At 39.0% G+C, this 24,306-nt stretch overlaps 1 protein-coding gene across 6 annotated transcripts in view; it reads right to left on the bottom strand.

Moving 5' to 3' along the window:
• TBC1D4 (TBC1 domain family member 4) overlaps positions 1–24,306 on the bottom strand; it is a 237,955-nt gene that overhangs the window by 73,285 nt on the left and 140,364 nt on the right. For 4 of the 6 annotated variants that reach the window (XM_061171195.1, XM_061171197.1, XM_061171192.1 and 1 more), the window contains 2 exons: positions 3,160–3,747; positions 1,488–1,577 (listed from right to left, as the gene is read on the bottom strand). In XM_061171195.1, coding sequence (XP_061027178.1) covers positions 1,488–1,577; positions 3,160–3,702 — 633 coding nt within the window. In that variant the 5' untranslated portion in view covers positions 3,703–3,747. Of the gene's footprint in view, positions 1–1,487; positions 1,578–3,159; positions 3,748–9,598; positions 9,673–11,416; positions 11,448–24,306 lie in introns of those variants that run through there. The other 2 variants (XM_061171196.1, XM_061171194.1) reach the window with 2 other exon arrangements.

Genomic DNA, 24,306 nt, shown 5'->3' with positions numbered 1-24,306 from the left:
CCAACCTTTTCGGCACCAGGGACCAGTTTCATGGAAGACAATTTTTCCATGGACAGGGGTGGAGGGGGCACATATGGTTCAGGCGGTAATGCGAGCGATGGGGAGCGATGGGAAGCGATGGGGAGCGATAGGGAGCGGCAGATGAAACTTCACTCCCTCGCCCGCCGCTCACCTCCTGCTGTGCAGTCCGGCTCCTAACAGGCCTCGGCCCGGGGGTTGGGGACCCCTGGCCTACAGAATAAGACACCTGCCCTCACAGAGCTTATGATCACGCAGGGACCCCCAGGAAACATGTAATTACAAGAATGCTTAATAAATACTTTTTTTAGTTAAAGTGAATAATCTTTCTACCACTTTTTTTGTCCTTTAAGTAGGAATTTAGAAATTTGCAATATATTCTTCCTCTAGTCAGATGCTGCCTCTCTAAACTACTAGAGTAGAAAATTTTTATGTTCACAACATAATTTTATGTCCCCATATAATAGAACAAATATTAAAGCAAAATACTAGAAGTGCAACCACATTAGCTGAGGCTGAGGAGAGTAATTAATAAGATGTACAAAAGCTCATCATTTTCAAAGGGAAGAATGTCGGGATATCATACCTATGGCAATGCTAACTCCAAAATTAAAACTTAAAAACAAAAAAAAGTCAGTCTATTTTTCAACATTAAAATATAGGAAAGGGCCTTGGCAAGATCCAGGGCCCTGAAGGTATACCTAAGGTACATCTGCTAGGAAAGAAGTTACTGCTTCTCTATTCCAGGGACCTCCTCAGAGGCATCCTTGCATTTTTAACTTTCCCATATTCAGCTTTAGGTAGTCCCTCTACTCCAACATCTTCGGAAATTCTTTCTAGGTTTGCCGTATATTTAGGTAGCTCTAAGAATTATATAGATATTCTAAATTATTACTATGGTACTTAGGACACTACTTTATGCCTAATATGACCTTGAACACACATAGTTGTATAGATTATTTTTAAAACTTTCAAATACGTAATATGAGAATTAAAAATAAGTAAAAGGACAAAGATATATACCAAAACCTTCTTTTCAAACTTTAGCATTTACATTTATAAACTTGAAAGTACTAGTTCTTTTTTTTACCTACTACAGTATAAAGAGCAAACATGACTCAGTGATGCCCACAAGACCTACTGCTCAAGATTCTGAGGAACACTAACTGTGAAGATACTTTCTAAAGAACTCACCACCGCAAAACTTCCTTCCATCCCTTTGATGAAGTGACACTATGAGGAGACAGGGTTGACGAAAGTGAGGACAAGATTATGATAATGAGGAACCTGGACAGGATTTTCTTATTGACAGGGACCCAAACACATGAACACTCTTAGTTTAAGACAAATCTACTTAAGAAATGCTTTTAAGAATAAAATCTGAAGGGGTTTAAGCCCAGTTATTTTGTTAATTTAGAAACAAGCTTTAATTGGTTTCTTCAAATACTATAATCTACTTCAACACATACCTGGGAACAAGAAGAGATATCTTTAAAATTCTTCTCAAGCACAAGTGATTTAGTGTCTGGACTGATAAGGTTAATCTCAAACCGTCCAACCTTAAAAATAAAAACATTCCAATTAATTAATTAATTAATTAATTAATTTGTAAATATTCCAATTAATTTAAAATGTTCCAATTAATTAATCATAAATATTCCAATTAATTAATTCCAATTAATTAATATTCCAATTAATTTCAATTAACTTATCAAGAACCTAACATATTACTTTACAGTTAAATATTTGACTAATAATACAGATTCAAATGCTCTATCCCAGACATACATATTCACATGTGTGTCCACATCCAATCCAACCAAATCTACAACCCCAATTATCAGCTGTCTGAAAACATTTCTTCCTTTCATCTAGAAATCATGAAAATTAAGTTGGTCTTAATTTACAAGAAACCATATTTTTTCCAAATTAGAAATTATTCTTTTCGAAAAAATGCAACCTTTCCACACTTTGTTTTCTAAAAATACTAATTATTTAATTATAATTTATAATCATACTTTCTCACAAATGATCAACAGAAAGATATACTTGCAATTGGGCAGATAAATTTTAAAAATTTTTAAATAAACAACCATTTAGAAAAAATTAACAACATGGACTCTGGCTAGCTAAGAAAAAGAACAAATCCAGTAGCCCAAACAAGAGAGGAAACTCAGTTAACATATCACCACAGGAAAGACTACAGACACTTGAATTACATGCCTAGAGTTATCAAGAACAAAACAGAACAAAACCACCATGAACTTCTGATAAAGCAAATATTACACACTGGGACTGTTTACCAAGGTACACTGTGCAACTTCCTTCTCAGGGACTCTTTGCAATGGAATAAAAGGGCAGTCACTCCTTTTTTCAAGAAAACTCAAATCTGAGGAAAACTCAAATTAATCTTCAAAGCTGACGATTAATTAAAGAATCTCTACAGGGCATTGTTAAGAATTAAGTTCTTGTAAGTGGAACTGGACATTTTCTATATACCCTGTACAACTTCAAAAATTACTTTTTAGAATTAAGAATCATCTTTTACACCTATAATATAGCTTGCACCAAATCATTTTAATAACTGGTCTAATAAATTATCAGGCCTATGATGTTTCTTTAACCATCTCTTTTGTATGACAGAGTAAATTGGTGTATTCTCATGTGAAAATACACCTATGAGTCTCTGGACTTCTTTTTCTCTCTAGGAAATTCTTTCTCCTTCATGAAGATTCACACTCACCCAGATTCACATCTTCAAACCCTTCATAAGATTGACTTTCTGCAGTCATTAAAAAAAACAACATTTATTTAAGAATCAACCCAAGGCAAATGCTGGTGATGCTAAGAGTGATCTATTCTTATTTCCCCACCAACTTCCCGTGATGCTCTGCAAGTGCTCCTCTCTCTTCCTCTCCCTTCCCTGCTCCCTTTTTTCTTACATTCCCCGTCTGCCTCTCACCCCTTCACTACTTTCCTTTGTTTGCTCTCTTTCTCCACCTGCCTTATCTGCTTCCCAAGGGATATGACAGAAAGGCTGGACGCTTGCAGAGTGAGGACCAGGGAAGAGCTGGCCGCCCGGCTGCTTCCGTCTAGCAAAGAATGGGGAAACACCCCGAGAGCACGCGGCCAGGGCAGCACCTGAAACAGCATCGTTCTGTTCTTCTCCGAATCCGAGGGCTGGACGTGGCTGGGCGCGCTGGCATGCCTCCTCCGCGGCTGCGGCTTCTGGCTGTTCTCGTGAACTTTCCTTTGCAGGACACCGGTGACGCTGCTGCACCGAGACCGGAACTCCTGCTGTTCATCAAAGCCAGAATCTTCCAAAATCCGCTCAGGGAAGCAGACTCGAGAGCTGGACGGCCCAGGCTGGCTGGGCGCCGCGGGGAAGACGGGGTGGGTGTCGGTGACGCCATCCCCTTCCTCGGACAGAACGTCGGCGGGGGAAGCGGGCGCCTGGGCCTCCGACACCGCCGGGTCGTCGCCGGCATCCGCGGCGCGCGGCTCGCCCTGGACCCGCAGGCGCTGCCGCTCGTGCAGGCTGAACTTCTCGATGCAGTCGTCGATGAGGCTGGACGGGGCCTTCTTGTGGGTCACGGTCACCTTGCCACAGTACAAGACCTCGAACTTCTGTGAGTTGTAAAAGGCGTCCTCGTTGTCTTTGCTGGGTTTGGCGTCCTCCTTCATGGCAGCTTTCGATAACTGCCTTATGCTGCTGATAACATCGGGAACCTGGAAAAGAATTCAAAAATCCTCACTTTAGTTGAATATTTAGAGATCATATATGTTTACCTAGACCTGTTATTATCACAGAATGCTCGCTCATCCTAAATGATAAAATACAGAAAGTAATAGATCCTACATAAGCTGAAGCATAAACTTAAATTACACTATCAGACATAGTGATTTAAGGATAAGATTGGAATTTCATATCACTTTTATACTTTCCCCTTTTAAATGTATTCGTTTCCTAAAAACAAAACCATGAGACTATACAGGCCACTGCAACCTTTAATAAATCATCATAACATGACCTTTGAGTACTTTTAAAACGTATTATAAGGGATCAAAAGGTTAAAAATTAAATTTAAATATAAAAAAGTGTAACATGCTAAGGTACCAACCACGACTGAGATAAATAAATTATTTAATTAAATTATTATGAGCCTCAGCTGAAAGGAACCAAAGCTTCAACAATGAGGCTAAAATTAACTTTCTGGATGAAGAGGTTAAAATCCAGACACCCCTCACCAGCATTAGCCATCAGGGAAAATGCAAATATAGACCACAGGAAGATACTATTTCATATCTATTAGAATGGCTAACATCAAAAAGTCCAAGTGGGGCTTCCCTGGTGGCGCAGTGGTTAAGAATCCGCCTGGGGGGCTTCCCTGGTGGCGCAGTGGTTGAGAATCTGCCTGCCAATGCAGGGGACACGGGTTCGAGCCCTGGTCTGGGAAGATCCCACATGCCGCGGAGCAACTGGGCCCGTGAGCCACAACTGCTGAGCCTCCGCGTCTGGAGCCTGTGCTCCGCAACAAGAGAGGCCGCGATAGTGAGAGGCCCGCGCACCGCGATGAAGAGTGGCCCCGCTTGCCACAACTAGAGAAAGCCCTCGCACGGAAACGAAGACCCAACACAGCCATAAATAAATAAATAAATAGATATTTTTAAAAAAAAAAGAATCCGCCTGCCAACGCAGGGGACACGGGTTCGAGCCCTGGTCTGGGAAGATCCCACATGCCGCAGAGCAACTAAGCCCGTGCGCCACAACTACTGAGTCTGCGAGCCATGACTACGGAATGGAGTGCGCCTACAGCCCGTGCTCCGCAACAAGAGAAGCCACCGCAGTGAGAAGCCCGCGCACCGCAACGAAGAGTAGCCCCCGCTCGCCGTAACTAGAGAAAACCCACGCACAGCAACAAAGACCCAGTGCGGCCAAAAATTAATTAATTAATTAAAAAGTCCAAGTGCCCACCAGGATGTGGAGCAACAGGAACTCTCACACACTGTGTGCAGAAATGTAAAATGGCACAGCTACCTCAGGAGTTTGGCAGCTGCTTGGGAGTTAAACATAGATCTCACAACCCAGTCATTCCACTCCTAGAGATTTAGGTGAAAGCCCTGAAAACATATGTCCACAGAAAGGCTTGTACACAAATATTCATAGATGGCTTAGTCACAATACCCCAAAACTGGAAACAACCCAAATATTCATCAACAAGTGAATGCTCACTAATTGTCAGGGAAATGTAAAGCAAAACCACAATAAAATATCACCTTACACTTGATAGGATGATTATCATCAAAAAGACAAGATATAACAAGTACTGGGGGAGGATGTGGGAAAAAGGAAACCCTTGTGCATTGTTGGTAGGAATGTAAATTGGTGCAGTCACTATGGAGAACAGTATGGAGGGTCCTAAAATATTAAAAATAGAACTACCATATCATCCAGCAATTCCACTTCTGGGTATATATTCAAAAGAAACAAAATCACTCTCTCGAAAAGATACCTGCACCCTCATGTTCATCACAGCATTATTCACAACAGTCAAGACATGGAAACAATCTAAGTCAACCTAAGTGTCCGTCAAAAGATGAATGGATAAAGAAACTGTGATAAATATTATTTAGCCATAAAAAAGGAAATCCTGCCATTTACGACAACATGGATGGACCTTGAGGGCATTATGCTAACTGAAATAAGTCAGACTGAGAAGAGTAAATACTGTATGATCTCACTTATATGTGGAATCTTAAAAAAGAAAAAAAAAAAAACCTCATAGATAAAGAGAACAGATTGGTGATTGCCAGAGGCAGGGGAAGGAGGAATGGGTGAAGGTAGTCAAAAGGTACAAACTTCCAGTTATAAGATAAATAAGTTCTGGGGATGTAATGTACAGCATGGTGACTAGAGTTAATAATACTATATTGTATATTTGAAACTTGCTAACAGAGTAGATCTTAAAAGTTCTCACAAGAAAAAAAAATCTATAACCATGTGAGGTGAGTGATGTTAACTAAACTTATGGTAATCATTTGGCAATATATACATGTATCAAATCATTAAGTTGTACTCCTTGAACTAAATACAATGCTATATGTCGATTATATCTCAATAAAACTGAGGGAAAAAAAGTGAAAGGATGAACAAAAGGTAGTACATTCATACAAAATGAAATACAACTCATTATTTCTCATCTGGTTTTCTGCAATAATCTTTTAACTGGTGTTCCTTGCCCCCTTCAATCTACTCTCAGAAGTAGAAAGGATCCTTTTTAAACTTGTCATGTTGCTCACCTGCAAATCCTCCAAGCTCCCCATTTCATTAAGAGTAAATGACAAAATCCCTACAATGTCCTACAGGGCCCTCACCCTCTGCATTTGACATACATATAGATTAAATGTGCACTGTGGCTACACATCCTCCATATGACCTTTAGACAGTCAACCTGGATTTCGTCTTTTCATTCTCACCTTGTTTCCTCTGACCTTACTCCTCCCAGCATCCCTCTCTCACTCACTCTGCTCCAGCCCCACTGGCTTCCTGGCTACTCTTTGAACATGCCAGGCACACTCCTCCCTCAACGTCTCTGAACTCCAAGTCCTCCCCCAGATAACTGGACGGCTCACTCCTCATCTCGTTTAAATCCATGCTCTAATGTCACCTTGAGGCAGCATCCATCCCCTAAACCAAAACACACATACACACACACACAGAGACACACTCTGACACAGGCAGCATTCCCCTGGAATTTTCCCCCATTTTATTACTCTCTATAGCACTTACCTCTTTTAACATTCTGTGTAATTGATTTGCTAGAATGTAAGCCCTAGGAGGGTGGTGATTTCTGTCTCTTTTCCCGCATTGTTTCCTTGTATCCCCAAAGCCTAGAGTACAAAGCCTGGTACAAAGTAGATCCTCAATATGTGGACTAGGGGGAAAAAACTTTTTTTGGTAATTTCTACCTTTGGAAAAGAGAGATCATCTTATACGCAGGGTTGCTTCACATTCAGACATACAAGGTATTTCTTCAAATATTCTAGCACCAATTCTAAAACCAGAATTTCTTCTCTTTCTCATAATTCTTTGGGATATACTGCCAGAACATTCACAGTTTAAAAATCACAAGACTTTCAGCTTGCTAGTAGAGTATTTCCTATGAAAGAATAAAGTCCAAATGCTATAGTTTCAATGACTCACCCTGAACATTTGACATATCTCCAGGGAAGTCAGATGCTTTGTACTAACACATGATCAGCAACCTTAACCCTCTGTCATTTTCTTTTTGCCTTAGTGTCTGACAAGGGCCAAAGCTATGGAGACTGACCTAGACATTCAACCCTGAAAAAAGTACAATGATTCTAGTGGGTTAGGCAAAACCCTAAATAGATGGCTCCCTCCTTCCTCACTAACCATATTTCATTAGATACTTTTCATCTGATTTTACAACCCTAGTGCACCTAAATTTCCAAAGTGTCTCTATGGAGTACAGAATAAGAAATATTATCTGTAGCATTTTTTTGAACCTGCAGAATTTTGATCTTGTCAAAAATATTTTAATGATTATTAGAGTTAATTCTATCAAGACTGAAAATAAAGTCAGTTTGACCTTAGTTGTAGCAATTCCTCTATATTATAAGTCTGTACTTTTTCTCATTGAGAGCTGTTATGTGAAGAACTGATTAGTGGCTGAATTCCTATAGTCTCACAGGACATTTCCCTGAGACCACAGGTAGAAGCTCAATACCTAAATATAATTCAGTTAATGACCCAGTTCATAGAAGCAAAGCTTATCATCTTGACTAAACTGAGTAGGTAATTTAATCTTCCAATAATTTGAATTGTTAACTGCACCACAAAACATAGATTCTAGTTGCCTTTAATATCTTCTCTCAGGTCATGACTAAACGCAGCTTACAATGACCTGCAAAGAGGCTGGCCTGTGAAACTGATCTAACAACATTCAGCTCTGTTTTTGCTTATAAGTGGAACACACACATGTAAGTTAACATCATACAGCCCCTGCCTACACACTCAGAGCCCATACCAGAAGGGACACACTGATAAAGAAAGGACAGTCAAATATCCACAGTGGGAAGATGAGTTATCAGAGAACCATGAAAACTTTCTGTTGAGACATTTATTTGAGATCAATCAGAAGCAACACAAGAGAAACACAAAATCTCTATCCAGTACTTGCACATACACAAGACATTTTGGGAAAACACTATTCTCCTATAGGACAATGTTAACTGACATATATTTAGATTTAGATTTAGATGTGTTTTTGAATGAATTTGACTCCTTGCATGTATCACATCTTTCAACGTCTTTTTTTCTCTTTACCGTTAACGCTATAAGCTCCTAAGTGAAAGACTGAGTTGTGGTGATTTTGTGTCTTACTAGAGTTCTTCCATTTGACCACTGGGAGAGAATTCTGTGCTCAGAAGAAACTGAGTGACAGTTGTCAGCAAACAAAAATATACAAATAGTGAACAACCACCTAGAACCCTGATGAAAGCTCTCCCGGATTGAGATGGGGTTAGTAAATTCCTGTTGATAACACAAGAGAGATCTGGCACTCCCCAGAATAGAGAGCTGAGGCTTTCCACTCGGCTCAGTGCTCACCCCAACTAGGAAGTGAATGTGTGTTGCAAGAATGTCTTCAGATTCTAGGAGACACCTCAAGCTACACGCTCTAGGCTCGTACTCTAGTTATTCGTACTCTGGCTACGAATAATGCCACTGCTCAGAATCTGCCTACATCTCACAGAGTCCGATGAAAATTCAATGCCAATTCAAGGCAAAGTTTTTATTGTATAGCATAGTTTTATATGTATAGCATATAATTTTAACACAAAATAACAATAATGAAAAGGGAGTTAATAATCCCTCTACCCAGGAATTAAGAGATTTATACTCTCTCCCCTGATCTGCCAGGAATTTGTGTCATTCTGCTTTCTAGAGTTTCCTTGCCAGTAAAGTGGGGGATGAGAAAGATGCTCAACAAGATCTCACCTAAATCCAAATTTCTATGGGTTTATTTTTGCATCGATGTCAATATAGGAACAAAATAATGTACATTAAAAGAAGATGGAAAATCATCTCTATTATTAAGCCAGAAATATTGTAAGTCATCGACATTATTCATTTCCATTGACACACAATAACCAATTTCAACAAGCGATGAAATAAATGGGGTTTTTTTCAAATGCCTCATGATATTTAGAAAAAGCACAGGGCCACCTTTAGCTAGTATTCTGTCCTTACACCTTCAGTGATCTCACTAAAAGAATATAAGTTCAAGTATCAAAATTCAGACATTAAAGCAATTCCTCACTCTAGAGAAAAGAAAAATTGCCACTAGATTCCTGGATGTCAGGCTGTTGTTTCTCATTAATTAATTATCATAATTAGTTATCACATTCCAAGAAATCCAATGGCATTGTAAAAATTACACTTCACCTGACTTCACAAGGAAATAAACTCTACAACTACCACACACTGATGTTTAAAGTCCTAAGCAAACCAAAGGGAAAAAAGTCTGGATACTGAAAAAGCACAAAGGAAAGATACCTTTGGTCAGGAAGCAAGCTGAAAATTGCAGTCGTTCTCCAAGAGCAGTGAATATGCCAAACTGATGTAATCCTTAGTATTAGCTCTCTGTCGCACTTAAGAAGTTCTCTTTCATTCTAGATAAGCCAGCAGTAATTTTGCTGTATTTGTTCAAGTCGATGTTATCACTATGCAGCCAATTATAAAACTTCCCGGGAATAACCGTTATTGCTTCAAAAGTAAAGTATTTCCTGACTCTGCAATCAGGAAATACACTGATTGTTCAGGGCTAAAGAACAGACTCTCTAGTTTTCTTTTAAAAGATGCATTTTAAATTTGAGTGCCACTGTCTTTCTTATGCTGTTTAAATAATCACGTGTCCAAGGCTTATTAATTATGAAGGTAGGAGAAAATTAATCTATAATACAATGTCTTCTTTCCTCATAGAGTTCATTGATAAACAGATGAACTTCAGCAAACATTTAAAAATGGATACAAATATGAATGTGAAAATAAGCCTCTTAAGACATATTTAAGCAAAAAAAAATAACTGGGTAAATTCTTTCACAACGGACATGAGCTTGGCTGCTTGATTCATTATTAATCTTTTTATAATAATTATAGTAGTCACAGCAAGATTTTGATAAGCACAAAAAAGAGGGAAAAGGTGTAAAAAAAAGTTGAGGAAAAAATACTAGGAAACATTTCAAGTAAATTGCAAAAAACCTGCCAAATGAGAAGAATTAATCATTTAAACTAGTCTCAGTCAAAGAGAGCCAGTAAGGAAAAGAAATGTATTTGCTTTGGAAGTAATACATGCCATTAGGGGATGGGTAGATTTCCTTTCTAATTCTGTTTTACTTACAAAACTATTAATATCAGTTCAGCATTTTGAGAAAAGACTGATTTTGGAAGATATATACGTGCCATGAAATAGTTCACTTACATTAAGGGAAAAAATCACCATCATTTAAGAACCCATGAAGATGTTCCAGCCCCAGTTACTTTGGAAGAACACTCAGTCTCTGTTGTCATTTTTAAGGTGAGGTTGTCTGACAATCTCAATAAGAAATAAAACTGATTTTTAAACCATTTTAACTTTTATCCAAAAGTACTTCAGTGATTCTTTGTATTTGGTTAAATATATAAATATTAATATTAATAATATTAATTATTAATAATACATAAATTATTATTTTAGAGTAAACCTTACACAGTAAAAAAGAGGTCTAATTATCACTAGGTCTAGAGTCAAAATCGACTGGAATAATGCAGTGGTCTTAAAATCACAGAATTTTACAATGAAAGGCACTCTTATGGAATCACCCGTCCCCACTATCTTGTTTTACAGATGGGGAAACAAACAGTTTACATTAAAAGTTAAACCATGGGGCTTCCCTGGTAGCACAGTGGTTAAGAATCCACCTGCCAATGCAGGGGACACGGGTTAGAGCCCTGGTCGGGGAAGATCCCACATGCTGCGGCGCAACTAAGCCCGTGTGCCACAGTTACAGAGCCTGCGCTCTAGAGCCCATGAGCCACAACTACTGAGCCCGCGAGCCACAACTACTGAAGCCCATGAGCCTAGAGCACATGCTCTGCAACAAGAGAAACCACAGCAAGGAGAAGCCCGCGCACCACAACGAAGAATAGCCCGCACTCACTGCAACTAGAGAAAGCCCGCATGCAGCAACGAAGACCCAACGCAGCCAAAAATAAATAAATAAAATAAATAAATTTATAAAAGAAAAAAAAAAGTTAAACCAGGAAAGAATAATGAGATTACAAGTAACGAGACTCTTTGGAGCCAAAGAAAGCAAGAATATCTCTACTACTTACACTGCAGTCATACAAGTTGCTTGGGTTTGAGTCTTGGGCTTCAGCCAAGACAGTTTCCTCTCAGATTAGGCTTTGGTTCTTAGATATTCTCAGCCCCTTTGCTCCAAACTCATTTTTGGCTCAGCGCTTCTCTGTTGTTTCCTGGTGGCCTCTGAGTTAGTTCAAGCATCAGAGAGAGAAATTCCTTGAACTTCCTACCAAGTTCTCCCATCCTATTCTGTCTCACTGCTCATATCTTTGAATTCCTTCTCTGAAAGATATGACTTGTGCCTTTATGACCATTCAAAATTTGAAAAAGTGATCAGATGTAAAATAAACGAGGGTAACTCACAGGAAATCCGGGGACTCATAATTTTGATTGATTAAGAGAATGGAATGTCCTCAGTAGTGGCTGAGTTTAGTGCTACAGGGAAATAAGACAGAAGATGGGATGGGTGAGAAGTTAGATGGCAAAGGACAGACAAGGACAGTCCTTTTCAATTCCCCTTTCAAAAGCAAACTCATTCTTTTAAAAGTGGATTAGTCAGACTTCCCTGGTGGTGCAGTGGTTAAGAATCCACCTGCCAATGCAGGGGACACGGGTTCAAGCTCTGTTCCGGGAAGATCCCACATGCCACGGAGCAACTAAGCCCGTGCGCCACAACTACTGACCTGCGCTCTAGAGCCCGCGAGCCACAACTATGGAGCCTGTGCACCACAACTACTGAAGTCCGCGCACCTAGAGCCCGTGCTCCGCAACAAAGAGAAGCCACTGCAAGGAGAAGCCCACGCACCACAACAAAGAGTAGCCCCCGCTCGCTGCAACTAGAGAAAGCCTGCACGCAGCAACAAAGACCCAATGCAGCCAAAAATAATTAATTAATTAATTAATTAATTAATTTTTTTTTAAAGTGGATTAGTCCGCAGCATGGCATATTAGAAAAGTACATAACATGCAGTTAGAGGTCTAGAGTTTAAAGCCCCATTCCAGTATCTATGATTATCTGTAGAAAAGACACCATATTCTGGTTTTTCATCTGCAAAATGGGAATCACAATGTTTATGTTGAAGGTAACCTGGGAAAATTAAACTAAAAGTGCAAATGTGCCTGACACAGTGCTAGGACAGTGAAAACATTCAACAATGTTTAATTAAATCTAAAATGTAAGTCTGACTTGTACTGTGTAAGGAGATGAAGGAAGTGAGAAGCTGTTGCTAAATAAAAAAAACATTGCCTTTGTGAAAGTTAAATTGGAGTAGGGGGTATAGAATGAATAAGTAAAACATAAAGGATTTGAGATAGTAAAAACTGCCAGTGAGAAAAATAATGCCCAGAAGGGGGGACAGAAAATTTGGAGGGGGTGGCAGAACAGTTGCAATTTTAGAGAAAGGTGTCTCTATAAAATATTTGAGTAAAAACCTGAAGTCAGCAAGAAGGTGAGCCATACAGATATCTGAGGGAGGAACATTCCAGGCAGATAGCACACCAAGTACGAAGGCCATGAAGCAGAAATTCGCCTGGCGTGTTCAGGGAACAGTGAGGAGCCCACGTGGCTGGATGCGAGTGAGGCAGTAGAAGATTACTGAAGAGGCCACTGTGGGGAACAGGGGCGTCTAAATCATGCAGCACCTTGAAAGGACTCTGGCTTTTACCCTTGGCGAGACAGATAGCCATTGCAGAGTGCTGAGTTACGTGTTTAAAGAATCCCTTTGCCTGCTGTATGGAGAACAGATGGCAAGGACAAGGGGGCAGAAGCCTACTGCACCCAGGATGAGCCAATGGTGGTTCCCAGGAGAACAGCAAGGGACGCGGTAAGAAGGAGCAGGCTTCTGAATATAATTTTAAAGGCACAGTCCGGGGCTTCCCTGGTGGCGCAGTGGTTGAGAATCTGCCTGCCAATGCAGGGGACACGGGTTCAAGCCCTGGTCTGGGAAGATCCCACATGCCGCGGAGCAACTGGGCCCGACCGCAACTAGAGAAAGCCCTCGCACAGAAACGAAGACCCAACACAGCCATCCATAAATAAATAAATAAATAAATAAATAAATAAATAAATAAAGGCACAGTCAACATGATTTGTTGATGGATCTAACATGGATTGTAAAAGAAGGAGAGGAGGCATGGATGAACTTTATGGGTTTTGGCCAGAGGAACTAGAAAAATGGAGCTGCAGTGAAACAGGGTGAGGGATAGGGATGGCTTAAGAGAGTAGGAGCTTAGCTTTGGACTGTTAATTTTGAGAAGCTTACAGACATCCAACTGGTGATGTCAGTAGGCAGTTGAGTACATGGAGCTCAGGAGTGAGGTCAGAGCTGAGAAAGAAAAATTGGAAGATATTAGCATATAAATAGCATGTAAAGCCATGCAATTAGAGGAGTCCATCAAAAAAGTGAGCACAGATGACACAGAGAGACAGAGCAAGAGGGAGAGAGACATGGTGAGCTAGGCAGAGAGAGAAATACCTCCGGGAACCAAGCCCTGAGGCGCACAATGCCTATAGTTTAGGAGATGGAGAGATATGAGCAAAGGAAAATACATCAAGAGACACAGGTAAAACCAGAAAAGAACGGTATCCAGAAGCCAAGAAAGAAAGGTTTCCAAGAAGGAGGGGGTAAGCACTATGAGATCATAGGTGACTTTGACAAGAAAAGTTTTGGTGGCACTTAGGGCAAAAGCCTCACTGGAGTAGGTTCGAAAGAAAATTTTAGGAACAAAATCCAAAACATTAGGTACAGACAATCTTTTAGGGCTGTAGCTAGAGGTACAAGTGAGTCAAAAGAGGGTTCTCTTATAGATGGGAGAAATGACAGCTTCCAATAGAGAATTTCCAATAGTGAAGGGGAAATTGATGCTGTAGAGAAAGAGAGTAGCACTGCTAGCAACATCTTTAAGTAGGCAAGAGGGGACAGTGGAAGACTTTGAACTGACCCAGGGCATGGACAGTTCATCTCAAAAGGTGCAAATGCAGGAAGGCATAGTGGTGGGAGTTTGGAGAATTTGTCCTCTGACTGCTTTAATTTCTCAGTAAAACAGAAAGCATAATCATCAGCTGAAGTAAGGATGGGGAAGAAGATCAAATGAGTATTGATCAGTAAACATTTAATTTAATTCAAGGCTGACTGTAGGCAAAATTGTGAGGTGATGGTATCTTTAGAACCCTCAAGCTTCACTTTCTGTGTTCGGATGATGTGGAAATGTGACTTCTACAACTCCTTCATGGAGACACTGCATTTTAACCTAAGTTTTAATTTGAGAACCGAAGTATCTTAGATGAAACTCAGGAATCAACCAGAAATTAGAAGAGAGGTTTTTGCACCCTGAAATGAAACAATGCAGGTAAACAGTTTTTTTCTGCCTAGGACGAGATTGGGAGCTAACCTTGTAAGTAACAGTTGTATAAGAAATGAATTTTGGAAAAAGTTCACGTGTGGTAGGGAAAAAAAGTGTTCTGTACCTTACCAAAATAATAACACAGTTTGATTATAGAGTATTTATAGAAAAATAATTCTATATTTCTTTTTTTGGATATGGATATTTATACAGATATGACCAAAAAAGGTGAAGTAAGCAGAGTCACCAATGCAAGAAAATCAAACTTCTTACAAAAGTGTAATCAAGAAAGTTAATCTTTTACGTTCTAACTATAGAAACACGGAATAGGGGCATCTAAGAAACAATCCTGAAAAGCTGTTATTTATTTACTTATGCTGGCACTATGAGACCCACTTTCAAATGCAGCATATCCCTCTACCCAACCACAAAGCACTTTCAATGTGAGATCAACCTACTACCTGTTTATTCAACAGAATGCTTTCTATTCATCAAATCAGTCCTATTATTTGCTTAATGCTCACATTTTTAAAAATATACAATTCAAAATCAATAAACCTCTAGCCAGGCTAACTAAGAAGAGAGGACACAAATTACTAATATTAGAAATGAAAGAGGGGACGTCGCTACAGATCCCATGGAAATTAAAAGCATAGTAAAAGAACACTATGAACCACTCCATGACCAGAAATTCGATATCCTAGATGAAATGGACCATTTCCTTGAATGCTACAATCTGCCAAAATGCATACAAGAATAAATAAATGATCTGAATAGGCCTAAATCGAATCAATAGTTAATAATCTTCTAAAACAGAAAGCACCAGGCTCAGATGGATACACTGGTGAATTCTGTCAAACATTTAAGAACAAAATGATACCAATCCTCCATAATCTCTTTCAGAAGATAGAAGCAGAGAAAATACTTCCTAATTCATTCTATGAGGCCAGCATTACCCTAATATCAAAACCAGACAAAGACAGTATAAGAAAACTACAGACCAATATCTCTCATGAATATAGATGCAAAAATCCTTAACAAAATACTAGCATATCAAATCCAGAAAAGTATAAAAAGAATTATATACCAGGACCAAGTAGGATCTATCTCAAGTATGTAAAGGTGGTTCAACATTCAAAAATCGATTAATGTAATCTATCACATCAACAGACTAAAAAAAAAAAAATCACATGATCATATCAATAGAAGCAGAAAAAGCATTTGACAAAATCCATCACCCATTCATGGTAAAAACTCTCAATAAACCAGGAATAGAGGGGAATTTCTTCAACAATCTAGAAAAAAATCTACAGCTAGCATCATACTTAATGGTGAGAAACTCAAAGCTTTCCCACTGAGATCCAGTACACGGCAAGGATATACTCTCTCACCATTCCTTTTCAACATCATACTAGAAGTCCTTGCTAATAGGCAAGAAAAGGAAACTAAAGGTATACAGATTGGAAAGGAAGAAATAAAACTGTCTGTTCTAAGATGACATGATTGTCCGTAGAAAATCTGAAATAAAAATAAAGGAAATAAAAATTTACCAAAAAAAGAGTCTCTAAGTCCATCCACATCTCTACAAATGACCCAATTTCGTTCCTTTTTATGGCTGAGTAATAGTCCATTGTATATATGTACCACATCTTCTTTATCCGTTTCTCTGTCAATGGGCATTTAGGTTGCTTCCATGACCTGGCTATTGTAAACAGTACTGCAGTGAAAATTGGGGTGCATGTGTCTTTTTGACACATCATCACCTGGAACACCTCCTGGAACTAATAAGTGATTATAGTAAGGTTGCATGACACAGGGTTAATATACAAAAGTCAATTGCTTTCCTATATGCCAGCAATGAACAAGTGGATTTTGAAATTAAAAACACAATACCATTTACATTAGCACCCCAAATACGAATACTTAGGTAAAAAATCTAACAAAATATGTATAAGATCTATATGAGATCTACAAGACTCTGATGAACATGATCAAAGTAAAGCTAAATAAATGGAGAGATATTCCATGTTCATGAGTAGGAAGACTTGATATTGTCCAGATGTCAACTTGATCTATAAATTCAATGCAATCACAATCAAATCCCAGCAAGCTGTTTTACAGATATTGACAAACTTATTCTAAGTTGATATGGAGAGGCAAGCAACCCAGAATAGCCAACACAATATTAAAGGAGAAGAACAAAGTTGAAGGACTGATGCTATCTGATTTCAAGATTTACTATAAAGCTATGATAATCAAGACAGTGTGGTATTGGCAAAAGAACAGACAAATAGATTCATGAAACATAATAAACAGCCCAGAAATAGTCTCACATAAATATAGTCAACTGATCTTTGACAGAGGAGTAAAAATATAATGGAGCAAAGATAGTCTCTTCAACAAACGGTTCTGGAACAACTGGACATCCACATGCCAAAAAAAAATTAATCTAGACACAGACATTAAGCCCTTTACAAAAATTAACTCAAAATCTAGAAAACCCAGATGACCTCGGGTATGGTGATGCCTTTTTAGATACAACACCAAAGACACGATCTATGAGCCAAAGCAATCTTGAGGGGAAAAAAAACGGAGCTGGAGGAATCAGACTCCCTGACTTCAGACTATACTACAAAGCTACAGTAATCAAGACAATATGGTACTGGCACAAAAACAGAAATACAGATCAGTGGAACAGGATAGAAAGCCCAGAGATAAACCCACGCACCTATGGTCAACTAATCTATGACAAAGGAGGCAAGGATATATAATGGAGAAAAGACAGTCTCCTCAAGAAGTGGTGCTGGGAAAACTGGACAGCTACATGTAAAAGAATGAAATTAGAACACTCCCTAACACCATACACAAAAATAAACTCAAAATGGATTAGAGACCTAAATGTAATAAGACCAGACACCATAAAACTCTTAGAGGAAAACATAGGAAGAACACTCTATGACATAAATCACAGCAAGATCTTTTTTGACCCACCTCCTAGAGTAATGGAAGTAAAAACAAAAGTAAACAAATGGGACCTAATGAAACTTAAAAGCTTTTGCACAGCAAAGGAAACTATAAACAAGATGAAAAGACAACACTCAGAAAGGGAGAAAATATTTGCAAACAAATCAACAGACAAAGGATTAATCTCCAAAATATATAAACAGCTCAGGAAGCTCAATATTAAAGAAAAAACAACCTAATCAAAAAATGGACAGAAGACCTAAATAGACATCTCTCCAAAGAAGACATACAGATGGCCAAGAGGCATATGAAAAGCTGCTCAACATCACTAATTATTAGAGAAATGCAAATCAAAACTACAATGAGGTATCACCTCACACCAGTTAGAATGGGCATCATCAGAAAATCTACAAACAACAAATGCTGGAGAGGGTATGGAGAAAAGGGAACCCTCTTGCACTGTTGGTGGGAATGTAAATTGATACAGCCACTATGGAGAACATATGGAGGTTCCTTAAAAAACTAAAAATAGAATTACCATATGACCCAGCAATCCCACTACTGGGCATATACCCAGAGTAAACCATAATTCAAAATGACACATGCACCCCAATGTTCACTGCAGCACTATTTACAATAGCCAGGTCATGGAAGCAACCTATATGCCCATCGACAGAAGAATGGATAAAGAAGTTGTGGTACATATATACAATGGAATATTGCTCAGCCATAAAAAGGAACGAAATTGGGTCATTTGTAGAGATGTGGATGGGCCTAGAGACTGTCATACAGAGTGAAGTAAATCAGAAAGAGGAAAACAATATAATTTTGTATATTAATGCATATATGTGGAATCTAGAAAAATGGTAGAGATGAACCTGTTTGCAAGGCAGAAATAGAGACACAGATGTAGAGAACAAACGTATGGACACCGAGGGAGAAAAGTGGGGGGTGGGGGGTGTGATGGTGTGATGAATTGGGCGATTGGGATTGACATGTATAAAATAGATAACTAATAAGAACCTGCTGTATAAAAAATAAATAAAGTTTTTAAAAAAGACAATCTATGAAAAAAATAATTGATAAGCTGGCCTTCATTCAAATTTAAAACTTCTGCTCTACAAAAGACAGTAGCAAGGGGATTAGAAGACAAGCAAATGTTTTCTTCAAGGCTGCGAGAAAACATTTGCCAAAGACACATCTGATAAAGTCTTGTTATGCAACATACACAAAGGACTCTTAAAACTCAGCAATAAAAAAACTACCTGATTAAAACATGGGCCAAAGACCTTAACAAACACCTCCCCAAAGAGGATATTCAGATGTCAAATAAACATTATGAAAAGATGCTCCACATCATATGTCATCAGGAAAATGCAAATGAAAACGAGATGCCACTACACGCCTATTAGAATGGCCAAAATCTGGAACACTGACAACACCAAATGCTGGCGAGGATGTGGAGCAACAGGAACTTTCATACATTGCTGGTGGGAATGAAAAATGGTTCAGTCATTTTGGAAGATAGTTTGGTGATTTCTTACAAAACTAAACATACTGTTTTTTTTACAAAACTAAACATACTCACGATACGATCCAGCAATCTCACTCCTTGGTATTTACCCAAAGAAGTTGAAAACTTATACCCACAAAAAAAACTGGCACACAGATGTTTTAAGCAGGTTTATTCATAATTACCAAAACTTGGCAGCGACCAAGATGTCCTTCAGCAGGTGAATGAATAAATAAACTGTCATACGTCCAGACACTGGAACATTATTCAGGGCTAAAAAGAAATGAGCTATCAAAGCTATGAAAAGACATGGAAGAAACTTAAATGCATATTACTAAGTGAAAGAAGCCAATCTGAAAAGGCTATATATTGTATGATTCCAATTATATGACATTCTGGAAAAGGCAAAACTATAGGGACAATAAAAAAGTTCAGTGGTTGCAGGGATGGGGATGGCAGAGGAAAAGCACAGAGAATTTTACGACAGTGAAAATACTCTCTGTGATACTATAATGATGGATATATGTCATTATAAATGTGTCAATACCCAAAATGTTCAACACCAAGAGTGAACCCTAAGGTAAACTAGGGACTTTGGGTGATTATGATGTGTCAGTGTAGGCTCACGCTTGGTAACAAATGGACAATTCTGGAAAGTGATGCTGATAATGGAGGAGGCTATGCATGTGGCAAGGCAGGGGGTATACAGGAAATCTCTGTACCTTCCTCTCTATTTTGTTGTGGATGGACCTTAAATTGCTCTAAAGAAATAAACACTTTTTTTTAAAAAGTATACAGTTCAAGGACTTCTCTGGTGGCACAGTGGTTAAGAATCCGCCTGCCAATGCAGAGGACACGGGTTCAAGCCCTGGTCCGGGAAGATCCCACATGCTGTGGAGCAACTAAGCCCGTGTGCCACAACTACTGAAACCCGCGCACCTGGAGCCCATGCTCCACAACAAGAGAAGCCACCGCAATGAGAAGCCCACACACTGCAACGAAGAGTAGTAGCCCCTGCTCACCACAACCAGAGAAAAGTCCGCGTGCAGCAACAAAGACCCAACACAGCCAAAATAAATACATAAATAAATAAAACCTTACTTTAAAAAAAAAAGTATTCAGTTCAATACCATTTGTATTTACTCCAACAAACACTAGAGGGAGCTCTCCCACATGAACTAGTTTACCTAAGCAAAAAATTTTTTTTAAAAAATCAAAAGGTTTTTTATAAAACTGAAACAACGCCACTGTTTATAAAATATCATTACCACTGCTCCCATATTAGTCTTAGAACATTAACCACTGCTAAGTAAATTAACTGGAATTTTAACTGATTAGACAAGTTTCGCAATAAAATTAATAAGTTAATAAAATAAAGTTAAACTGAAAAAATTAAGAGTATATCAATATCAGCCCTTGATAACATTTAATCTGTTAGACATTTTCAAACAGGACATAATAAACATAATAAGAAAGACACGTCTTGATTCTTTATCGCGATATACGAAAGTATGGTCATCTAAACAAAATGCTAAAACGGGACACTGGATAAGTAGTTTTAACTTATGAAATGTCTGAACTCTTGAGAAGAGAGCTTTTTGAGCAATGCTTGGTTATGAAATGTAATGGGCCTCTGGGAAAGAGGCAAGAGACAGGAGGTTAAACCCAGAGGGACCTGGACGTGACAAGCTCAAGCTGAGATCAGGCGATAAAGCTGTAATGTTATCAAAAAGCAAAAGCTGCCATGAGTTTCTCAGAAACCTATTTTTGTCCTGGCCTTCCGTATTATTTCAGATATTTATACCCCTACATGAGTGGTGAATGAGCATCTTGCGAATGAGAATAATCCGACATTCTTGAACTTTTATTCAGCGGCATCAGTGACTTGTAGACATTATTAACCCCTAAATGTGTGAATGTCTCCCTTTTTCAAAGAAGAAAAGTCCTAACCGACCACTACCCAAGGATAAAAAGGAAAACATACATTTGCCGCTCTCCAAAATTAGGCTGGAAGGAAGGGCAATCACAAGGAACCAGATGCCAGATCTCTGATCTGACTTGCCCTTCCTGTGGGTGAAAGGAAAAGCTCGTCTCCGCGTAATGACTGCTCACCTTGGAGCGCCCTTCTGTGCCACCTCCAACCCTCACAGTGGAGGTAAAACTCCTGAAAACAACATGAGTCACAATGGACTGATGCTTCCGGTGAAATGAAAAATTAACACAATGAAATCTTTTTTTTTTTTTAATAAATTTATTTATTTATTTATTTTTGGCTGAATTGGGTCTTCGTTGCTGCACGCAGGCTTTTCTCTAGTTGCGTGGAGCAGGGCTACTCTTCGTTGTGGCACAGGGGCTTCTCGTTGCACTGGCTTCTCTTGTTGTGGAGCACAGGCGCTAGAGTGCAGGCTCAGTAGTTGTGGCGCACGGGCTTAGTTGCTCCGCCGCATGTGGGATCTTCCTGGACCAGGGCTCGAACCCGTGTCCCCTGCGTTGACAGGTGGATTCTTAACCACTGCGCCACCAGGGAAGTCCTACAATGAAATCTTGCATCAAGATTTGCCTTTTGGGCCTGCATTCCTTCTTTCTGCTTGGGACATGGTGAATTTACCGAGAAAAGTTTCTGATCAGAGAAAACTTTTTTTTCAGAGCTGATACAGGTTGTTTAAAGATATTCTTCTTTGTTCATTAAATATCAAAGATATCCCCCCCTCCCCTTCTTTGTGTGATCCGGCTAAATGATACCAAGGGAAAACATATAATGATTTAGGTGATAGAAACCACCCCAGTTTCCTGTCACCTTTGACTGAAGAAATCAATGAAAAGCTTGAGCTTTTCAGACCTGGAGAAAGAACACATTCTGACTATGCACCTCACAGGCATCTGACTTAAAACCAGATTAATAAATATAGTACTCCCAAAGCAATAAACCTTTACCTTTGAGTTCTCTGAAATGTCACCAGATTGCTTGAAAGCCACCTGAATGAGTGCACTGTGTCATGACTAGCCTTTGCCCAGCAGAAACACAGACTTATCCACCCTTGGACATGACCTGTGGACAGAGATCTTCTCTCCCCTTCAACAGAACTCAATCACATGACACCATTACCTTTCAATTAACTGATCTTTCATAAATTTGTTAAGATTTCAAGTAAACAGTAGTAACTCAAAAGCCTCTCCCCACAAAAGTATTTTTACTTATCAAATTTCATGTATGTCAAACATTTAACTGCCAAATTTTAATTCCTTGAAGGAAACTCTCACTTTAGAATTTTAAGTATTATAAGTGTCACAATAGAATGTGTGGCACTGAAATATTTATCATGATGTAACAGCCTTAATTTTCTAATACCCCAAATGCTTCCTCATATCTATTTCAAAAGGATTAATAATTACAGCAATGCTTCAAGGCTGACATTATAATCAACTTGACTGGAGATAAAAGAAATTAAGGAAATCTGTTCAGTGGCAACTAATAATTGGCCTATATAGTGTGATAATGCGGCCAGAGTTAATTTTCATTAAAATTTTCCACAGGATCTATCTGAGCTGCGTCTTGCAAAAATGTGTAACTTCGAAGTCAGAAAGCAAATTCAAAGCAAACCAGTAGTCCTCATATTTTTCATACATGGATGGCTTTCAAGAAAGAATAAGATGATTCTTATCATAAATCATTTATGAAGGACTTATCAGGTGAAACAAGTACTGTTTTATCTAAATAGCACCCACCTTAATTTAGAAGAAATGGTTCTAGTGGACGCTGCCAATCCTTGCACCCTCCCCCAGCCCCCCACAAAGTAGGCCACAATGGAGGGCATGTAATCTCGATGGGACCAGTGACAGATATAGGGGTTGGCATGTGACCCAAGCCAAGTCAATCTGAGTAGCTCCCTAGTATTTTCCAAACAGAAGGAGAGACACAACTGTTTTCCATCTGAGGTCTCAAGCTGTTGAGGAAGTTAGTCTGGTCCACAACAGGTGGACATATCCCTTCACTGGAGAAAGTCAGTCTAGAGTAACACAAAATGAAACCTAGAGGAAAACAGAATTAAAGCCAAGATTTAGAGAAAGAGATTCCTGGGGTCTCTGGCTATAGACATCCTTGGAGATGTGACTAATGATCTCTTGGTGTCCTCCAATTCTGGGCTCACTCAGGATCCTTTCATATGGGTGGGTGGTTTTCACCCTTGCCTCTAAGAGTCCTGACTAGTATACAAGTCTATGAGAATATACACTAATAGAGATGTTAAAAATCTGTTAAATATTATATATAACCTGTTGAACCCAATCGTTGGGATTGGGTTCATCTGCTATGACTGAAACCCAAAACAGCAGTTGATTACACAAAACAGAAGTTTATTTCCCTCTCATATAAAAGTCCAGTTGGCAGTGCAGGGCTGTTTTGTTTTGACATTGTGTCACTAAATATCAAAGACTCGGGTCCTTCTATTTTTTTGTTATGCCTTGGGGGCCTCAACCCCATTGTCCAAAATAGTGGCAACTGTATTCCAGGCAGTAGGATTAAATAAGAGAAAAAAAGAGCAAGAGGTACACACGTACACACGTACACACACACACAAATAATGGACACTCTCTTTCTTATGGAAGTTTTCCTAAGGAAGTTGCCCCCTCAAAAAAATCTACTTACACCCCACTGACCAGTACTAGAGGAATTTCTAGCAGCAAAAGAAGCTAAGAAATGTAATCCTGACTCTGGATGGCCACATACCTAGGTTAAAATTCTATTACTAAAGAAGAAGGGAGAACAGAAATCAGGAATAATCTTCATTCTTGCTGTAATTGTCAATGATTTATCAGAAAAAAGGCATCAGTCAGAGCTCATCAAAAAAAAAAAAAAAAAATGAAGGTTAGCTATGTCAGAGTATTTAAATCATGTAACGGTTCTAAAAAGAAGGAACTTACGTCAAAGCTGCAGAAATATGTACTTAATAAAGAAAAGAGTAGACTAGGTGTTTCAAAAACTTCCCGAATTGAAGAAGCAGATAACCTTCTGATCAACCCCCAAAGACAGTCATGGGACTACAGCTTCTCACTCAAAGAAAACAAAGCACTGATGGCAATGCCAGTAAACTACATGGGCAGTCA

This window comes from Eubalaena glacialis, chromosome 16 (genome assembly GCF_028564815.1).
Source record: "Eubalaena glacialis isolate mEubGla1 chromosome 16, mEubGla1.1.hap2.+ XY, whole genome shotgun sequence".
NCBI lineage: Eukaryota > Metazoa > Chordata > Mammalia > Artiodactyla > Balaenidae > Eubalaena > Eubalaena glacialis.
Note: the sequence above shows the minus strand (reverse complement) of the source record. Positions and strands in the feature narration are given on the sequence as shown.